Source organism: Delphinapterus leucas, chromosome 14 (assembly GCF_059928025.1).
Source record: "Delphinapterus leucas isolate spDelLeu-1000000601 "Yukka" chromosome 14, BTC_Dleu_Yukka2, whole genome shotgun sequence".
In the NCBI taxonomy this organism is placed as follows: Eukaryota; Metazoa; Chordata; class Mammalia; order Artiodactyla; family Monodontidae; genus Delphinapterus; species Delphinapterus leucas.
In genome coordinates, this window is record NC_143142.1 from 21,623,336 (window position 1) to 21,644,031 (window position 20,696).

General features: G+C 39.8%; 1 protein-coding gene across 3 annotated transcripts in view; it reads right to left on the bottom strand.

Annotated features, from left to right (window-relative positions):
* TTC28 (tetratricopeptide repeat domain 28) overlaps positions 1-20,696 on the bottom strand; it is a 655,470-nt gene that overhangs the window by 405,449 nt on the left and 229,325 nt on the right. The window contains exon 1 of one of the 3 annotated variants that reach the window (XM_089894638.1): positions 1,561-20,595. The exons of the other annotated variants lie outside the window; for them this stretch is intronic. Within the exon in view, the coding sequence (XP_089750764.1) occupies positions 1,561-1,587 (27 nt within the window). The 5' untranslated portion in view covers positions 1,588-20,595. Of the gene's footprint in view, positions 1-1,560; positions 20,596-20,696 lie in introns of those variants that run through there. 3 annotated transcript variants of the gene reach the window in all.

Sequence of the window (20,696 nt, forward strand, 5' to 3'; positions counted from 1 at the left end):
AATATAGAAGAAATTGGGGGGAGGGCTCCAGGAATACACAGAATCTGTTTAAATTTCTTAATTATATGGTTTCTTCTATGGGTTTTCCTCATCCTAACTCTGATTTTTACGGGTGGTAGGGAGAGACGCATGGATCTCTTAACTAAAACACATGAAACCAATATCACTGAAAGAAGCTCTATGAGAACTAATATATGAGAGATTCTGACTTCAGAATGCAGTAGAAATGACTTCGTTTCAAATAGCAAATTAGATATCAAAGAAAACCTTTCAATTCACCAGGCTGTACTGAAGCAGGGTTTGTTAGATTTTCTAGCAATAAAACAAATGCACAATATCTCCTCATGCATTTCACACATGATTTCTATTTCAGCTCTGATGTAAAACATGGTATCACACATCATGCCACAAAGAAAGAGTCAGTTTAGCTAGTTCAAGTAAAACACCAGGCAGCTGCTAACAGAGACAGGTCATGGCTGGGGAGAGGCACAGCACGTTCAGTTCGCTGTTTTCCTTCAAAAGAATGTCAATAAAAAACACGGCCAAATGAGGTATTTGAAGTGGGGGGAAAAGTCCTGCTATGCAGTGAACCACTGGGTTCACCTAACAGCGCCAGTCAGACAAGTTAGCAAAAGGGAGCCCTAGCCAAAGCTACAGCCGCCAACAACTTGAAGAAAGCTGTCTTTCTCCCTGAACGTCCTGGGGTAGCGACCAGTCCCACATTTAGAAACGTTATTTCTGGGACCAATAGCAATTTATTTTGATAGAACCACTGGATTTTTTTTTTCTTGAGTTCTCAACAAAGGAGCCATATTAGGAAATAATCTCGCAAAAAGCAAAGTGCCCCCTCCCCCACTTCCCCACGATCGATGCACACACGCCCGTGCACGCTGCCACGCACAGACACACACCCGTGACAATGGCCGGCGCGTGCACTCGCGCGGGCCCACGCAGCCGCCCGGGAGCCCCGCGGGCATAAGGCCCGGCCGGCCCGGCCCCAGGAGCTCAGGCTGCAGGCCCCGCGGCCCCCGCTGCCCAGGAACCAGCTGCTGGGCGGTTGTGCTAGGGATGCTCGCCCCCCAGCGGGGCCCTGGGGAAGCGGCTGCCAGCGGCTCAGAGCCTATTAACCCCTTGGGGAAGTAGGTGCTACAACACCCACCTGCGGGGACACTGGAATGTGTCGGGAATACAACCCCAAATGGCTCCCCGTAGACGAGGCGCCACCGAGTCCTTAGACCCTGGCAGCTCTTGGCTGGCTCCTGCAAAGCTAATCGTGTGGCTGGCTCCACCGGGCTTCTAAGGCAAAGGGATGTTTATGAGCTGTCACCCCTGAAGAGTCTGGGCATACCAAGAAGGAAAAACTTAAGAGGGCAATGGACGCAGATCAGACTTGGTAACCCGTCCCTAAGGGACTGGTGTAAGTCCCTAAAGGGACAGAGCTACTTGGACCTGCCCGTCCAGCAAAGTACGGAAGGAGTGGAGGGACCCGAGGGCAACCGCCCCCTGTCACCCCTCCCTGGATCGGGCATCAGGGCCCCGTCCCCACTCCGGGACACTTACCTTCTTCCGGGGCTGCCATTTCATCATATTTGTACAGCCGATACGTGGAACATCAAGATGCTGGCTGGGGGCTGGGGACAGATGCAGGGCAGCGGCGACTGCAAGTCATGCTGCCTCCCTCCCACCCCCTAATTCTTTCCCATATTCACTGCGAAGGGGAAGAGCCCAGGAGAGTCCAGTCTTTTCGCCTTCAGTTCAATGAAAAGTATCCCCAAACCACGAACACACTTCCCACGGGGCTAGGAAGTCCCAGCAGCAACCAGCGTACTCCTGCCAGAGCGGAGCATTTTCCCCTCAGGCCAGCGCCAGCAAAAAGAGCCTGCGGCAGGGGGTCTCCAAGCCGGCTGCAAAGACCCTCCCTCAGAGAAAAGAGGGAGAACGCAAGCTGCTGCACGAACCCAGCCGGGCTCCTGCCATCCAAACCCCTTCTGGCGAATTCTCCTCTTCTCAAAAAAAGATTAGACAAGCAATCAAACCCTCACGCACAGCCTGGAGCAATTCCCAAAATTCTGGGTGTATTTCTCATTTGTAAAATTTAGCAAAGAAAATTCCAAAGATCTGTAATCAGAGCTTCTTTACGCTGTTTTCTCTTCGTTCTTGGATAGCTTGGGGAAAGGATCTGCCCTTCCCGAAATGCCTACCTTCCCTGAACACTGTAAATAGGAAAACTTGGTTTGTGTGTTTAGATTTTTTTTTTTTTTTTTAATTCCCAAGAACCTTAGTGGGGAAAGGCTGGAAGGAAATCCTGCAAGAACCCAACTCCACAGCTCAGTCTGCACTAATGACTTCCTTCCCTTCAGTGTGAGCACAGCCTGCCCAGCTCCAGCCACACAGAGCAAATGGTTTCTGGGTCTTAGTGCCACGACATCTGTTCCAAAGCAAAAAGTAAGCACACAGTTTCAGAGGCACCTAACAGCTCCCAAGGAATCAGAGACAGAATAGACCTACGGAATAAGGAAACCATTCCAAAAGATCTAGATTTGTGAGTTATATCGAGAGAAAAAAGGAATAGAAAAGGTTTCTAGACAAAAAGCTATATAATCTAAAAGTGTGACTTGAAGGAAAAAGATTTAAGATATCTGACAAAATTAAAATTTTAATCAAGAATAGACTCTGCTTCTCTAAATTTAGCACTAATTTTATTATTATAAAAATACTGCTATCAAGATTTAATTTCATTCAGCTTCTATAAAAATGATTCCATCCTATTTAAGGAGACACATCTCCAAATACAATGTAATTCTATTATTTGTCATCCAACATGTTTAGTAATTCTTCTCTCATCATGAGGCTACTTTGATAGCTGGGAATTGATGGGTAGTGTAAGCTACTAGAATACTAACTGATGAACATAATAATAGCAACTGATGTACCATCACTCCATTGTTTCAACAATATTTAACTTATTAATGTCAGAGTTCTATAATGCACTGGCAGGACTGGCTGATGTGGATGATTATAAGCAGATTGGACACTAACTATATCAGATATATTGTAAATGTCATTAAAATACCCAAAACAGTTAACTAAAACAAATTACTTTTGAGATTTTTTTCTAAGACTGAGAATCTGAAATTCAATGGTGAAATCATTGTCTTTTAAAAAATAATAATATTAACAAATATAGTTAAGCCATGATATGCATAATAGCTACACACCAACCTCACCTCTCTGCTCAATAAAACTATTAAATGCCTATGATTCAAGCACCTATTATTTGCCAGTCCCTGTTCCAGATGCTAGAAATATGAGTAAGAGGCTATCCCTGCTCTTGAAATTACATACTGCAGGCAGCAGTCACAAATAACACCAATACTCTGTATATGTCCTAACATATCCAAATCATTCTGCACAGCTTAACTTGGATATCCTACTAACATGGAAGTTCAATAAATTCCAAACTAAATTCATCAATCTATCCCCAAATCAGTTTCTCTTCCCAGCTTTCCTATATCTGTCCATAGCACTGTCATTCTTCCAGGATCACAAACTAAAACCTTAATTAACATCATTCCTATGTCTAATCTATCACGAAGTCCTTTCACTTCTTTCTTAAACATTGCTTTCAAATTCTTACTGCTGATATCTGAGGCTGGAGCCTCACAAAACAAACATATATTAAGTCCCAACGAGGTGCAAAACATCATGTAGGATAGAAAGGTATAAAACTAAGTCCCTACGCTAGAGGAAGTTACAAAGAAGTTAGGACAGAGCTGAAGACCTATAAGAGGACAATCAGACATTGCGTTGGTCAGTTGAACAAATGAATTATGTGGTAAGTAGCATTCCAGGAGATGGAAGGAGAAACCATTGTAAACAGGGATGGTCAAGGAAGGTGTCACAAAGGAATCTGAAGTAGAAATTCAGTCAAATGCTCTACCACTGAGCTATACAGAGGAGATACAACTCATTCTAGAGCCAAAAGCCAAGGTCCTTACCACAGGCAGTAACGTTCTTCAGGATCTGGACCCGTCTACCTCTCAGAACTCATCTCTTACCCCTCTTCCACTCCCTTTCTCAGCCCTTGCCATACTGGCCACCTCACTGTCCCTTAAATATATCAAGCATATATGTGTTGCACCCTCTGCCTGAATCACCCTTCCTCCAGATACCCTCTTGGATCCCTCCCTTAGTTCCTTCAGTTCAAATATCATATTAGAAAGGCTGTCTCTCATCATTCCTTCTAAAATAATAGCACTATGACTGTTACCTTCTATCTTCCTTACCCTGCTACATTTACTTCATAGCCTTTATGACATATATTTTATTTATTTAATGTCTTATATCCCCAAGAATATAAATTCCAAGGGAGCAGGGACTTTACTCTGTATAATATCAACACCCAATGAACAGTGCCTGATACAATAAGCAATCATTAAATATTTGTTGAGTGAAATAATGAAAGAAAAAGAAAAGGGAGAATAGTGTGAGCAAAGGAGGCAAGCCTATACAAGATGTATTCAAGATACAAAATATATTGACCTGCCTAAAATATAAGGCTTAAGAATGAGAACGTTAGAGGCAGAAACTCTGTCTTGTTCAGCTTTGTAATCCTCAGTGCCCAGCATAGTGCCTGGCACAGCAGACGTGTTCAATATTTATGGGATAAAAGAATGAAGGGAGGGTAGAGATTGAATGATGAATGAGGGAAATTCCATTCCATTCCATTCCATATAAAGTAAAAGATACTTTGGCAAGGTATGTTGGAACCAAATGGTAGGGAACACTGTAAGGCAAAAAAATTTGGACTTTATCCTGTAGGATGCAGGGCATTAAAGGTAGTAAGAGTAGTCAAGAGGCATGACTGAAGCAGCATTTTTAAGCAATCTAATATAACAAAATATTAACCATGATTTTATGAGGCTGTTTTGTATATAAACCTTTGGATTTTTAAATTATGTGCATAATTAAAATGCTTATAATGACCATTTGACAGATATGATAGATATCAAAACTGAAATTCACAGGAGTTAACTGACCCCTTCAATGCCACCCAGCAAGTCAATGGTAATGGAAGGACTAGAATCCAAAGCTTAAAAACCAACACCTGAGTGATGGGGGCAGGAACCTACAATTGCTTAGAGGTCAAGATAAAAGTTTCTATTTTTTACTCTGCCTCTAACTTGCTATACAACAAAAATTATCAGAAGAGCAAGGCAGATGACATGAATAAATGAAACAGAGTCAGGTGTAAGATAAAAGGGAATTGTAAGGATTGTAAATCTGGAGAAAGATAAATCATGTAAAAGAGGGAATTGCTACATGCTACATAACGCTAGTCAATTGATGTCATACAAGAATATCAGTCCAACGGTGCCAGATCCTCTAAATTTTCATGAGAAGCTAAAATTTTCCTGATTTTAATTGTTTGCTCAAAAGTTTTAAAGCATCCTAACAGGCCAAACAAAACATGCCTGTAGGTCTAAATTCCATCTGCAAGTCATAATTTGTGACTGTTGATTTAACCACTCAAGGCTTCACTTTCCCATATGTAAATTAAGAGACCTACATGGTTCCTAATCTATGGGGTGGTTTTTTGAGGGCATCTGTGAATCCATATGCATACCACACATGGTCTGTGGACTGAAGAGCAATCTTCCATGCTCAGATGTTGTTGGACTTAATAAAAGACAAAGTTACTTAAATTGGGGGAGAGGGAGTCTGAGAACAGTGGACTGTAACAAAGGAGACAGAGGAAATATATTTATGTTTCGACATAATCTAAGACTTCAAAGTGAAGTTTTAAACTGGTTTTCAATTTTTTAGGTATATTTCCTTTGGGTCACTTATTTATATGGCATTTCTTTCCCTGCTGACTGGTGAGTGTTTCAGCTTTCATTTAGTAGGTACCACTCGAAAGAAGACCATTACCTAGAAGCCTGTAAGTATGAATACTATATTAAATCATCTTGCTTTTTTCTTTGTGCCTTTGTTTATTTATTTTGCTTAATCCAAACTGACTTGGTAATTATATCTGAAATGTTTATAGAATTACTATTATACCAGTATACTTTCTCCCTTAGAAATTATTTATATAGAGGTACCAAGCTAACACAGCTCAGAATGTTGTAATTTAGCTTATTGTTTCAAAGATCCAATGTCAACAGTAAGAACACAGTTTCTCAGATATGCAGCTACTAAAAGGCGTTTGTACCACTCCACTTTTAAACATAGCACTTTGCAAATCACTTCCCTAAAGGGAGATACTGTAAAACAGTCTATTAAAGTAGTATTTTCCTCAATAACTTCTTGTCTATTCAAATCTGAACAAAAGCAAGGAAGAGGAAATGAATGGAGAAAACACACCTTTTTTCATTGTTGTGAATTTCTTCAAGATTTCCTAAGGAGTGATATGTCTGACATTGATCACAGGGTAAATGCCCAGAAAAGCTAGTTTCATAGTTATTTACATTTATTGGGTTTTAGAATATTAAACTCAATGTAAAACAGTATTTGGAAAATATATTAATTTCCCCAAAGACCTCTAAATTATTTTCAAGTATTTAAAGAGATATTAGGAAATAAAGGGACAAAAGTAGAAGCATATTTGAGACCAAAAAATTTGGCCTCATTAGTGATATTTCACACAATTGGGTGCTTTCAGAATATTGAAGGTCTTGCTTTGCTAAAAAAAGAAAACTAAAATAACCTGTTGCATAAGAATTCTGCCACACAGCAAAGTAGATGTAGAACCATGCTCCCATTCCTTGGGAAGTAAACTGTTCTACAACATCCAGGAAAAATCACCTCTAACTTTATCCACCTCACTTCCTTCTACTCTATCAGACAGTGTCAGACAGGCTGAAGCCCAATCCTGTAAATTCAACACATATTGACTGAGTACTCATTCTATACAAGGGACTCTACTAGGTACTGTGAAAGGAGACAAAAATAAATCAGATGATTTTTGCCCTTAAGGACAGAGCAGTCTTGTGAGGTTGAAGGAGAAGACAGGTACACAACTAATAAAAATAACAGTAACAATAGCAGCTAACCCTACTGATCTTGCCATTCATCTGACTTTGAGAGCCCAAGTTCTTAGCGCAAGCTAAGTGCTAAAAGAATGAAATAATTGGGCTTCCCTGGTAGCGCAGCGGTTGAGAGTCCGCCTGCCGATGCAGGGGACACGGGTTTGTGCCCCGGTCCGGGAAGATCCTACATGCCGCGGAGCGGCTAGGCCCGTGAGCCATGGCCGCTGAGACTGCGCGTCCGGAGCCTGTGTTCCACAACAGGAGAGGCCACAACAGTGAGAGGCCCGCGTACCGCAAAAAAAAAAAAAAAAGACTATGGGAGCCCTAAAGAGTAATTAATTCTGACTGTGGTAACAGAGAAAGGTTTTACAGAAGAGGTGGCATAGTATCCTTTCAAGCTGAGACAATGTTTGGGGAGGAATGTGCCAGACTGAAGGAAAAGAGCATGAGCCAAAACATGGACGTATGAAAAAATGGGCCACATTGGCAAGTCATCTCACAGATCTGACACATATAACACAAGGCAAGGCACAGTGGACTTAAGGTTAGAGGGCTGTGAATGCTATTACCTTAACAATAATAATAATAACTATCATCTGTTGAGTATGTGCTAAGCATTGAAGTCTTTTATATATATTTTTTTATTCATTGATTCTTCCTAACACCTTTATGAGGAGGAACTATCATTATGCCCATTTTACAGGAGAGGAAATTAAGGCTAAAGGGTTAAGTAAATTCCCAAAGAATCATGGCTAGAAGAAAGGAAATTGGAGTCAGACTCCAAAGCCTTGTTATTAATCCCTGACTTAGAATACAATGATGAGCAGCACAGGGTTTTAATCAAGGCATTAGCAAATCTATTTGAGTTTTATGCTAACTCTGGAAGTACTGTGAAGGACAGGAAGAATATGAGAACAATAAAGACAGGAAGGCCAAATAAGTTTCTATTACAAAAGATCAATAAGGGATGAAGAGGTCTTGAATTAGGGCAGCATAAGCGGAAAAAGGCCCTTCTTGAGAGACATTTCACAAGTAGAACAGGTCCTAAGAACTTGTTACATGAAAGAGACAGAGAAGGAAGTATTTAAAGATGATCCCCAAATTTTTCGTCATCTTTTAGAAAAAGAGATACCCTACTAACTAAAATATGGGTCACAGAAAGAACAGGTAGGTACTAAATTTAGTTTGAGACTTATAGGTCCGAGGTAGTGGTAAGAGATACACAGGAATGTAAAGTAGGTAGGTGGAGGGATTGTCTGGAGGTAAGGATATATATCTATGTCTACAGCTATAGCTATAAAGAGATTTGTGGGTCATTCACATAATGGTGACATGTATAAAGCTTTGGTGTAAAAAGAAAAAAATACAACATAATTCACTGCTCAGTTGGGATGGGTGGGAGACCTACCCAGTTTCCTGAGGCAGCAATTTTTATTTGGCTAATAATGCCTGGTTCAAACCTTAGATCCACCATATACTAGCTGTGTGACCCTGGATTAATTCATTTTTCTGTACCTCAATTTCCAACTCTGTAAAATGGAGATAATAATAGCAACTATCTAAGTATGGTTGTTGGGAGTATGAAACTATATATGTAATTATACACATATATAATATAACCTGCATATAATGCTATATGTTTAGCATTGTTGTTATTGTGGTTGTTTTACTATGCTAACCCTAATTTTTTTCTCTTTCTTCATCATACCATGGATTTTGTGTTGATTATATATTAAGGGCCACAAGCTGCCAGAACTAATCTTTATGTGTTTCACTGGTAAAATCATTTTTCTAATGGGATTTCTGTTCATAACAGAGCAACTGGGACCAGGCTTACTCTCCTGGCGTAACTAGAAAACTGGATAAAATACAGGAAAAACACTGTTTTCGTACTGTTTCAGACAACAATATGCACACAGTACTATGAACCTTGAGAGAAGCAAAACAAATGAGGTAACCCCTATGATCACCCTGGATTTCTGCCTGGAGGCACTTTCCGGACCACAGAGCAGGAAGGGGATCCCAAGCAGAGCACAATGGTCGTGAGGAGACAGAGTTCAGTTTGAGGAAGCCAACGAAGCTGGAACATTCCGGGTAGAGAAACGGAGAAAATGAACTCTAAGGGGGCTACGTGGACAGGTGCTCCAGAGATCAACACAGGGGCTTCTTGAGTTCTGGTTGAATACAACGTTGCCCAATGTAGGGCAAAACTCCACAAGGCTAAGTGAAGGGAAGCTGTAAGCAGAACAACTGTCAGAACTCTCTAGGGCTGCAAGTCTTTCAAGTTCCAATAGCCAGAGTGGAGGGAATACCTGGGACATTCAGTAGAGACCTCAGAAAAGTCATTTCTTAACAGAAGAGGTTAACTAAAATATACTGTAAACTCACCCTAACAAAGCTTAAAAACAAATCTTGAAAAAAGCACATTTAATCTACAAGTAACAACTATCTGGCAAAACAAAGTTCAATACTCTTTGAAGGAAGACAACAAAATCTAGCACTCACTGAAGAAGTCCAGCATTCAGTCATTTTCCAATGAAGCTTATTAAAGGACACGCGCACTAGCCTGGAAATACTTTGTTATCTCTTTGGTAAGATAAATTTTATTTTATGTATGTATTTATTTATTTTGGCTGTGTTGGGTCTTCATTGCTGCGTGTGGGCTTTCTCTAGTTGCAGCGAGCAGGGGCTACTCTTCGTTGCAGTGCGCAGGCTTCTCATTGCGGTGGCTCCTCTTGTTGCAGAGCTCAGGCTCTAAGCATACGGGCTCAGCAGTTGTGGCTCGCAGGCTCTAGAGCACAGGCTCAGTAGTTGTGGCAAACAGGCTTAGTTGCTCCGTGGCATATGGTATCTTCCCGTACCAGGGCTCGAACCCGTGCCCTCTGCATTGGCAGGCAGATTCTTAACCACTGCACCACCAGGGAAGTCCTAATTTTCCATCTTAAGAATACTATGACTGTGTTACAATTTTCTCATATAGATCAGATCAATGGACTATAATATTTTTGGCTACAATCTTGTTACTTCTCTCTACCAGGTAGCCATAGCTAAAGGGCATATGTAATTTTTCTGTTATATAATTTATCAATCTGGGAGAAACTTCAGCATATGTTATCTTTAGTTAAAATTTAGAGAATTTATCTGGAGTAAATTCAGTGGTCAGATATTTGGGGCAGAATATACAGCTTTGGGTTTATGAACCTTCTTAAAGGAATCCTGAATGTGCAAGGGTAGTAATTACATGTGTGTTTTAATACATTAAGGTTTACTTAATAAAGATGCTTGAACTGGGGGCTTATTTACTTGTGTGTTTTTAACCAAAAGAGGCTATATTTCTCTGGCTATGCTTAAAAGGAACACAGGGAAAGTAGATCTCTTTTCAATCCTATGGCAGGAAACAGGCTTTGAGAAAAGAGTCAGTAGAAAAAAAATATTATTCTTGAGGTCCATTTGGAGGCACTATACTGACTTGTTGCTATGAATTTATAAGCAACCAAATGGATCACACTCACCAAATAGACACCCGTTTATGGTTGTTGAACTGCCTGGTATCTTAACTCTCATCCTCTGTTTTGGGGGAATGCCCCATTATTCGAGTCTTGGTGGAATGTAGGAAACATCTCTCATGACAGTAACCAAAGAGGTCAGATAATTACTTGATATCCACCAACCGATAGCTGGGATAAAAACATAATACCTCTGGCAAAGTTTTTTGCCAGAAGTTTGAAAGTGAAGCAAGTGACTCAAAGAATAATGACAGAGAGAATTTACTCTAGCAGGACCCACAGAAACATCCGGTTGCTATGGTCATCAGTGCCATGGAGCTCATCACCATATACAACATCCAGCCGCAGTGGTGGTTCCAGCTCTGGCAACCAGGATACAGCAGTTACTGTGGGCCCATCATGGCTGAAATCCAGGTACCTTTTGATTAGAAGTCACAGTTGTTTTCTGTTACTTGCAACTAAGAACCGTGGCTGACTCACACAGACACATTTGATTTTGTTTATATTGGGACACAAGTTCTTCTTGCATGAATATATACGCATGAACAGATATGTATGTACGCTGGAGAGCTCCAAGGCACAGTCTTCTGCTCTCTTTTCTGCCTATAATTACTCCCTTAGATCTCAGCTAGTTAGTCCCAAGCGTCTAAATACCATCTCTTAATTGATGACACCTATATTTATACCTCAAATTCCTACCTCTCTGAGCTCCAGACTTGTAAAAATAACTGCCTATTCAACATCTTCACTAAGACATCTCAACAAAATTCTTGATTTTCCCCCAAGAATCTGGTCATTCTTCAGTCTTATTTTACCTCAATTAATGGCATCTCTATCCCTCCAGCAGCTCAGGCCCAAAACTTTAAACAGTTACCTCTGATTCCGCTCCTTTCCTCGCCCTCAATATCTAATCCAATACCAAGTCCTCAGCTCTCTACCTACAAATTCTAATTCATATCCTGCAACTTCACATCACCTCTACCCCTTCTTCTTTAGCCACAGTTGTCATTAATATCAACTGGACTACTACAGTAGCTTCAATTTGCTTCCTGTGATCCAGTCTCTGTGTAGCCAGGATGATCTTTCAGTAATGTGAATCAGATCATGCAGTTCCCTGTCTGAAACTTGCTTAAGGCTTCCCTTTGCACAAAGAATAGAAAAACAAAGCCTTTACCACGTCCCACAAGGCCCTCCCTACATCATCTAGCCTCTACCTTTCACCCTTATCTCTTACCATACTTTTTTTTTTTTACATCTTTATTGGAGTATAATTGCTTTACAATGTTGTGTTGTGTTAATTTCTGCTGTATAACAAAGTGAATCAGCTATATGTATACATATATCCCCATATCCCCTCCCTCTTAAGCCTCCCTCCCACCCTCCCTATTCCACCCCTCTAGGTGGTCACAAAGCACTGAGCTGATCTCCCTGTGCTATGCAGCTGCTTCCCACTAGCTATCTGTTTTACATTTGGTAGTGTATATATGTCAATGCTACTCTCTCACTTTGTCCCAGCTTCCCCTTCCACCCACCCCACCGATACTTTTCCTTAACTGTGCTGTGGCTAGACCTGCCTTCTTATGTTTCCTTTATGACCTTGGTAGTTGCAGTTATGTCTGTCTGGAAATCTATTCTTCCAGAATAGATATTCCTTCTCAATATTCAAGTCTCTTTTCAAATAATAAGTCCTCAGGGAAATCCTCCTGAACAAAATCAACTACCCTCCCCAAATTGACTACATCTCTCTTACTTTGCTTTGTTTTCTTCAAGCCACATATTACAATTTGAAATTGCATTATTTACTCATTTGATCACTATGTCACCCAACAGAATGTAAGGTCTAGGGAGTGGTATCTGTATTGTTCACCACTGTAAGTCCAGTATTTAGAGCAGGTCCCAGCACATATTAAGTACTCATTAAATATTCATTCAATGAATCAGTGAAATTAATGTTGGTCATATGATACGAATACATAGAATTTCCTTTTGCAATAAAATTTTCAGCATGGTATTTATTCATTTACCAAAGGATACTTGTAAATACATTCAGTTCTGAAAGATACACTCTCCCAGGTAACGCCAGAAGGGGCTTTTCCTGTTAAATCAGTATTACACCCTGGCCTAAGTCTGAACATGCTTAATAGAAAAAAATACAACCTTCTGAAAAATAAGCAATAATTATTCTGAAAATTAATTATTGCCCAATAATGTTTTTTAAGAACTCCAGTGCTATCACTTTCTATTTTCATTTGTATTAAAGAGAATCTTACATTAACCCAAAAATGGGTAGATAAAATGATCCTTAAGATAGTTTAATAAATAAATTAAAAACGCTTTGAAAACCTTAGATGAAGTACAAATCACTTGTCAAAAGTACAATCTCATTTGTCAAAACATGAAAATGAGAAAAGAGAAGACACAGAAATAACAGGCTCAGAGCTGCCAAACTGACAGGCTGTCTTAAGTGAGATAGTCAAAACATTCATATGCTAATTTTTAAAGTGCTGTCTATCTGGCCATCCATATAAAAACAAGAGAGGGCTTTTTCTTCCTATTTCAAAGGTATATGAATGGGTCAGATAGTGGACACTCTGATTACAAATTAAGCAATAGCAATTAAGATCATAAAGAATTTTCTGTTTATTCTGAATGCACATATAAGACAAAAACTAACTTGCATGGAAGGTAATTCAGAAGATCCAACCCCCTCAGAAACACTCTTTATCAATTATACCATCTAGGGCTTCCCTGGTGGCGCAGTGGTTGAGAGTCCGCCTGCCGATGCAGGGGACACGGGTTCGTGCCCCGGTCCGGGAAGATCCCACATGCCACGGAGCGGCTGGGCCCGTGAGCCACGGCCGCTAAGCCTGCACATCCGGAGCCTGTGCTCCACAACGGGAGAGGCCACAGCTGTGAGAGGCCCGCATATCGCAAAAAAAAAAATAAATAAATAAAAATGATACATTGTCAATCCTTCACACTCAATAAATCTGAAGTTCAGTGGACTCTTTTAAAAAAAAAATTATACCATCTAACACAATTACTGGCAGTCTTCTGCACGTAGAATATGGTGCAAAGGATGACTTTCCATGTTAGTAGCTGGGGTTAGCTATATACTGTAAATTACAAAAGTTGAATAGCAAATAACTACCAAAATATACAAATACTATTTTAACCAAAATATACAAATACTATTTTAAATTATTTTCCTTTTTGATTTAGTATCTTAAAGGATTTTCATGTTCACATTTCCACTAGGTATTCCTCCCTCTTGCAACACTAATAATTCTAAACAAAAGAGCATCTCCTTAAAATGTTCTGTTTACTGGGGTGATGAATCTATCATCAAATCAACACTTTCGTGTATCATCCCACCTGCTGGGATGAGGAATCCAGTCTAGCAATATTACTGAAGTTTTGCTCAAATTTGCTTTGTTAAGAATGCTGGTGTTTCAAAGTGGCAGGGAGCGGGGGGAGTGGTGGTGGGATGAACTGGGAGATTGGGATTGACATATATACACTAATATGTATAAAATGGATAGCTAATAAGAACCTGCTGTATAAATAAATAAATAAAATAACGTTAAAAAAAAAAAGAATGCTGGTGTTTCCAGACTTGGATTCAGATGTTCTGCTGCTAAAAAAGAAAGTGACACATACTGTATGATTCCATTTATATGAAATGTCAGAACCGGCAAAAAGTCGATTAGAAGAAAAAAAAAAAAAAAGTCGATTAGAAACAAAGTCGATTAGTGAGTGGTTGCCAGGGTCTGGGCAGTAGGAGAAAGGAAGAGTGGCTGCTAATGGGTACAGGGTTTCTTTGGCAAGAGATTAAAATGATTTGGAATTGGATAGTGGTTGCACAATTTAGTGAATAAATGAAAAACCACTGAATTGACACTTTAACAGGGTAAATTTTATATGTGAAAAATGTCACAATAAAGCTGTTATTTTTTTAAAAGGTGATCAGCTTTCCCCAATTCACAGAAAAATTAAGTTAATACATAGTTCTCTCTAATTAAAACTTTTTCTCTCATAAACTTTTAAATCTTTGGCATGAGCTATCACTCATCTTCTAGCACCAGACAACAAAAATTAAAAATTAGCAAACTAATGTCAGTATGAAAAGTTGAGAAAACAGATCAACAACATTCTTGGTTAAATGGGTTATTTTATTCATGGACATGTGCTGATGATATTAATTTATTTTAACTATGTACCACAAAACCATTTTCTGTAATTATCATCTATAGAGCATTTGAAAGATATAATAAAATGTCAATATTTTATAGCATTCCACTAAGAACACCGTAGCTCTATATGGTGCCTGGTTTAGACACATTAGAACCAATGAAACAGAACAAAGCTAGTAAGGCCAAATAAAGATGAAACTAATCTGTATCTTTTTTTTTTTTTTTTTTTTTTTGCGGTACGCGGGCCTCTCACTGTTGTGGCCTCTCTCGTTGCGGAGCACAGGCTCCAGACGCGCAGGCCCAGCGGCCACGGCTCACAGGCCCAGCCGCTCCGCGGCATGTGGGATCCTCCCGGACCGGGGCACGAATCCGTGTCCCCTGCATCAGCAGGCGGACTCTCAACCACTGCGCCACCAGGGAAGCCCTAATCTGTATCTTTATAACAACATATGCTAGCCTAATATGGTTCATCTATGACTACAAACTCTTAAAAAAGAAAAAAAAACTGCACAAACCTTTCTCAACTGCCCGCAAAAAGTAGGTGGAAAGGTTGTTTCTTATAATTCTCACCACCTTTAGCACCACCATTTCAAACATAAAATTTTTAAATTTCAATCCTAAAACACAGTGACTATTCTGTGTCAGAATCAGTTCCAACTTAAGAAAAAGAAATCTTAAAAAACAACAACAACAAAAAACCTCTGCTTCCTGAAGCAGTCAGATCATAATGACAAGTAACAGTCACAATTTTCATATCTGCTAAGTGTAATGCTATTTTACTGAACCCTCATTTTTTCTATATCATAGTCAACTTACTTGGACTTTCTAGGTATAAAATATGTTTCCTGTAAGTATTTTTGTCTTAATTTTATATGAAACCCTGTTTAAACATTTTACCTCAAAAAGCTTGGAGTACAATTCAAAATAATAATAAAATGCATTTAAATGGATAAAGAACCTGGGTCTGAGGATTGAGACACAGAAAGAGAGAGGAAGGATGAAAGGAAGGAAGAGAGGGAGGGAGGGAGGGAAGAAAGGTAACAAATTCATCCAAAAAGTAATACAAAACCTAGTAGAGTTTAGTTTGAAGGTAGTATGGACTTCATTCAAACTTATATCTAAAAACCACTCTGAAATGGGTGACACAATTTGAAAAATTCCAGATGTGTCTAAGCCTGGTTTTCAATAACTTTCTCAATAATCTCCCCAGAAATAGAAGTTCTAATACAAACCAGGATTTGGTAAAGACAGAAACATCAAAAGATATGTTCCTAAACAAGAGGCTTAATCTTTTTTTAAAAGTCAGTTTCTGAAAGGTAGTATTGAAATATTTACCCTAATAATAAGTGTAGTCTTGTTTTACCAGATCATTAGCATATCATGCATTCCAGTAAAAAAAGATCTCCTACCTGTAGGCGTGTGTGTGTGTGTGTGTGTGTTGTGTGTGTGTGTGTGTGTGTGTGTGTGTGTGCGCGCATGAGCTAGGAGTGGCTTGGGAGTTTTTATATTCCTACTCGTTAGACCTTATTCTTTTTTTTCTAATAGAAAGCCTAAAGAAGGTGAGTGGAACCTGACACAAACCGCCTTGCCCTCCAACCTTTCTCTCAAAGTGCCACCTGCTTCCCTCTTCCAGGTCAGGTCGGTCCACCCATACTCCAAGATCAGATCCTGCTTTTTGCAAAAAAAGTATATATTAGCAAGCTCTTTTTCTTGTTACTGCTGTTGTTCCATATTAACGATGCAATTATCTTATGTTCAATCTCCTAAATTGATGCCTTGGTACCTATTCCTTATCCAAGTTTTTTCTTCCTTGTCTCCAAATACCCAGAAACCTGAACCAAAGCCTGGCTCTTGCCCTCAAGAACAACTTGATACCTGACTTATATACTATCTGACTCTGATCTTTTGTATGTATCTACTATTTTGGATTGTCCTCTGCTCTCAAATAGCCCAGACTTGGTTGTAACTATCAGTTTCAAGGCTGTCCTTTCAGGAAATGTTGCTTGTCCTGTGGAGGAAGAATAGGGAGGTGGAAGAATACGTTCATTGAGAAAAAGGGTTAAATACCAACAAATTTTATGTTACATATGTTTTACCACAATAAAAAAAATTGAAAATAAAACAAAACAAATAACAGAAGTGAACCTCAGAATATATAGGAAAAGAGTAGCTCTTTGATGAGACCCTAAAAGGAGATACAACTAGGATTATCAGGATAAAAGTTGAATAAATGAAAGAAGCCAGGTCAGAGTTGAAGTATGTTAACATGAAGGTTTTAGTTTATTTTTTTTTTTGCGGTACGCAGGCGTCTCACTGTTGTGGCCTCTCCCGTTGCGCAGGTTCAGCGGCCATGGCCCAAGGGCCCAGCCGCTCCGCGGCAGGTGGGATCCTCCCGGACCGGGGCACGAACCAGTGTCCCCTGCATCGGCAGGCGGACTCTCAACCACTGCACCACCAGGGAAGCCCAACATGAAGGTTTTAGGATTAGGATGTTTGAGTCCAGAGATAAAGTCATGAGTAAAGGTTGATTACGGTGAGATACTTTTTTGTTTAACTAGTTGTAGTTATAAATTTAAAATATATTATGGTAAAATGTGAACAGATAGAAGAGTATAAAATAAAAATTTTAACTCGTCCTCCCCATCCCTGAACTCTTGTATGCATATACAAACATTTTTTCCAACTCACATGAGATAATACTTTACATATGGACCTACAGCTTGCTTTTCCACCCAAAAGAATATCTATGACATCTCATGAGCTACCTCCACTAATTTAAAATAGCTACAATTAGGGACTTCCCTGGCAGTCCAGTGGTTAAGGCTCTGTGCTTCCAATGCAGGGGGTGCAGGTTCAATCCCTGGTCAGGGAACTAAGATCCCACATGCCATGTGGCATGGCCAAAAAAATAAATAAAATAAAATGGCTACATCATATTCAAAATACAATAATTTAGTTGACCCATTGGTAGGATATGTTTATCTATGGTCTGCCTTTTCAGGAGTATCTGGCACACTACCGTGCTTGTTCTTCATGTGGCCTCCTTGCCTATTGTCATTATTTCATTTTCTACAGTTATCTTCCAACTGCCTAAAACTTTGTTAAAGATAGGATCTCTATCATTTCAACTTTATATCTCCAGTACCAGTAATGGTGCCTCGTACACAGTAATACTAAATACTTACTTTGTTGAATGAATGAATGAATGACCATTGACTTATCCAAAGAAAAATGGCTGGGCTTCCCTGGTGGTGCAGTGGTTGAGAATTCGCCTGCCGATGCAGGGGACATGGGTTCGTGCCCCGGTCCGGGAGGATCCCACATGCCGTGGAGCGGCTGGGCCTGTGAGCCATGGCCACTGAGCCTGCGCGTCCGGAGCCTGTGCTCCGCAACGGGAGAGGCCACAACAGTGAGAGGCCCGTGTACCACAAAAAAAAAAAAAAAAGTCTCCCAACTCTTGGCATGAAGAATATCAACTAGAAAAATATAAAGCTTAAACTCCCATTGTTTGGCATGGCAAAGATGCAAGAACTTCCAAAATTAGGTATCAGAGAAGGTGGCTTGGGATATCTTGCCAAGATATCTTAGGTATCTTGGGATACCCTACCCAAGAGGACTGCCTGGAGGCGAGGGGATTCCGGTAGCAGGAGGCTTTAGATTATATCTCTAGAGATAGACACTGAGAGAGGTTGGAAGAGACAGAACTGGAACTTAGTCTCTCATATTAAGATACTGCGATGGAGAAGTTCCTAAACTGTCCTTCAAAATACTCATACATGTGCTTCCATAAGAGAACTAGCATTTGTACACCTGCCAATGGTGACCAGAGAAACTGCAACAATCAACAGTGAGTGAGCTACAAGTGCACCAGTAAAGTGAGAGACATTAAACTCTTTCCATTTCCTTCCTTCTAATACACTGGAAGAGCTAGATATCCAGAAGAGATGGGGAAAAAAATTTCATGATGGGCCACTGGCTCTGGAGAAAGGGGAAGGGAAGAACTTTAAACTGGAAATACTACTGGAGTTTTAAATTGAAATTTTTTAAATACCCCAAAGTACACACAGAAAGTTATGGAACTGGGAATCTGCCCAGAAAGGGGGATTTGACAGGACGTGGGTGAAGGAAGTGATTATAGGAAAATAAAGCCATGTCATGGTTGTAGCCCCATAAGCCAGATGCTAATTTACCATATCAGCACCTTTGTTTTCCTGATTATGTGCATATCTTTTATAATCTGTTGATGATGCTTACCTTTCAATTTTCTTTAGGAAAGATATTTCCTATCTATGAAAAAAGACTAAATTTGTGTATGATAAGATTTTATTGGTCTTCATTTGCTCACTTCAAAAGGGAAAAAAATCCTCAGGCTTGTATACTCCTTAGAACAGGATTTAAAATGAAACATCCTCTTTCTCTTTCAGTATCAGGACTTATTCTTTATCTCCACTTTTTCTACTATCTCTAAGTTCCTCCTGTTATCACTTCATGTTCAACACTGGAAGAGATGATACTTACCTGGTGATCCCTCCCAGGATTTTTACATCTACCTAACTGAACTACAGCATTCTTCACTGCTTTAATATCCTCTTCCAGAACAGAACGAAGCAATACCACTTGGAAGCCATTTATATTAAGCCAAATTTCAACTCACAAAAGAATTTGAAATGACCTGATATTGTAGTATTTTATAGACTTCACACCAGATGCTTTCCATTTTATAGACTCCCCCAAATTTCTTACTGTTACTCTGTGCCTCTGTGTCCAATGATCATATATTATCAGCAGAACCATAAAACATCATAGATTTACATTTCTGGTTACTCACTTAGGTTTACAAACTTTGGTTTCTCTCATTTGGGAGAAAAATTTTTCTTCAGCTGTCTTACTGAAACACAATCATTAGGGTGAACTCTACATGTAGGAAAATTACAGGAATACAACAGGTCAGAGATAAATAATGAGAAGAAAACCAGAAGCTAACTTTTAATTTTCAAAAATATATATCTAAATTCTAGAAATGGTCAATTATCCAAGTTTATAATAGGCACAAAATAAGTGTTCTCTTGGGATGATTATGTTAGCCAGGGTTAGATTTAGCTCCAGGTAGTAGAAAACTCAAAATAACAGTGGCTTACCTAAGAGAGAAGTTTAATCTTCTCCTATATAAACAAAGTCCAGAGATCAGAAGTTCAAGGCTGATATATTATGTCCACTATCATCAAGAATCCATTCCCCTATCTTACCTCCCCCAATCTTTAATACATGGCTTTCACTACAGTTTAAATAGCTACTTAAGCACCAGCCATCATATCTACATCCCAGCCATCAGGAAGGAGAAAGCAAGAAAAGCACATCTCTCCCTATAAAGATTTCGTAGCAATTGTACTAGACACTTCTGATTACATCCCACTGGCCAGAATTTAGTTTCATGAATACACACTTGCTATGAGGTTGAGTAGTCTTTATTCTGGGTGGCCAAAGGTCCAGTTAATAACGGCAGAGTTTATTCCATTTAATAACGGAAAAAAAAAAAAGGAAGTGAATACTGGGGAAGAGCTAGCAATTTCTGCCTCAGTGATGATCACATTTTGTTGTTTCTGAGCACCAGGACTTAAGACCTCAGGCAAGTCAATTTCATTTTCTCAATCAAAAGTCTCCCAACGGGCTTCCCTGGTGGCGCAGTGGTTGAGAGTCCGCCTGCCAGTGCAGGGGACATGGGTTCGTGCCCTGGTCCAGGAAGATCCCACATGCCGCGGAGCGGCTGGGCCCGTGAGCCATGGCCGCTAAGTCTGCGCGTCCAGAGACTGTGCTCCGCAGCGGGAGAGGCCACAACAGTGAGAGGCCCGCGTACCACAAAAAAAAAAAAAAAAAAAAAAAAAGTCTCCCAACTCTTGGCATGAAGAATATCAACTAGGAAAATATAAAGCATACAAACTTTCAGTTATAATATGAGTAAGTTCTGG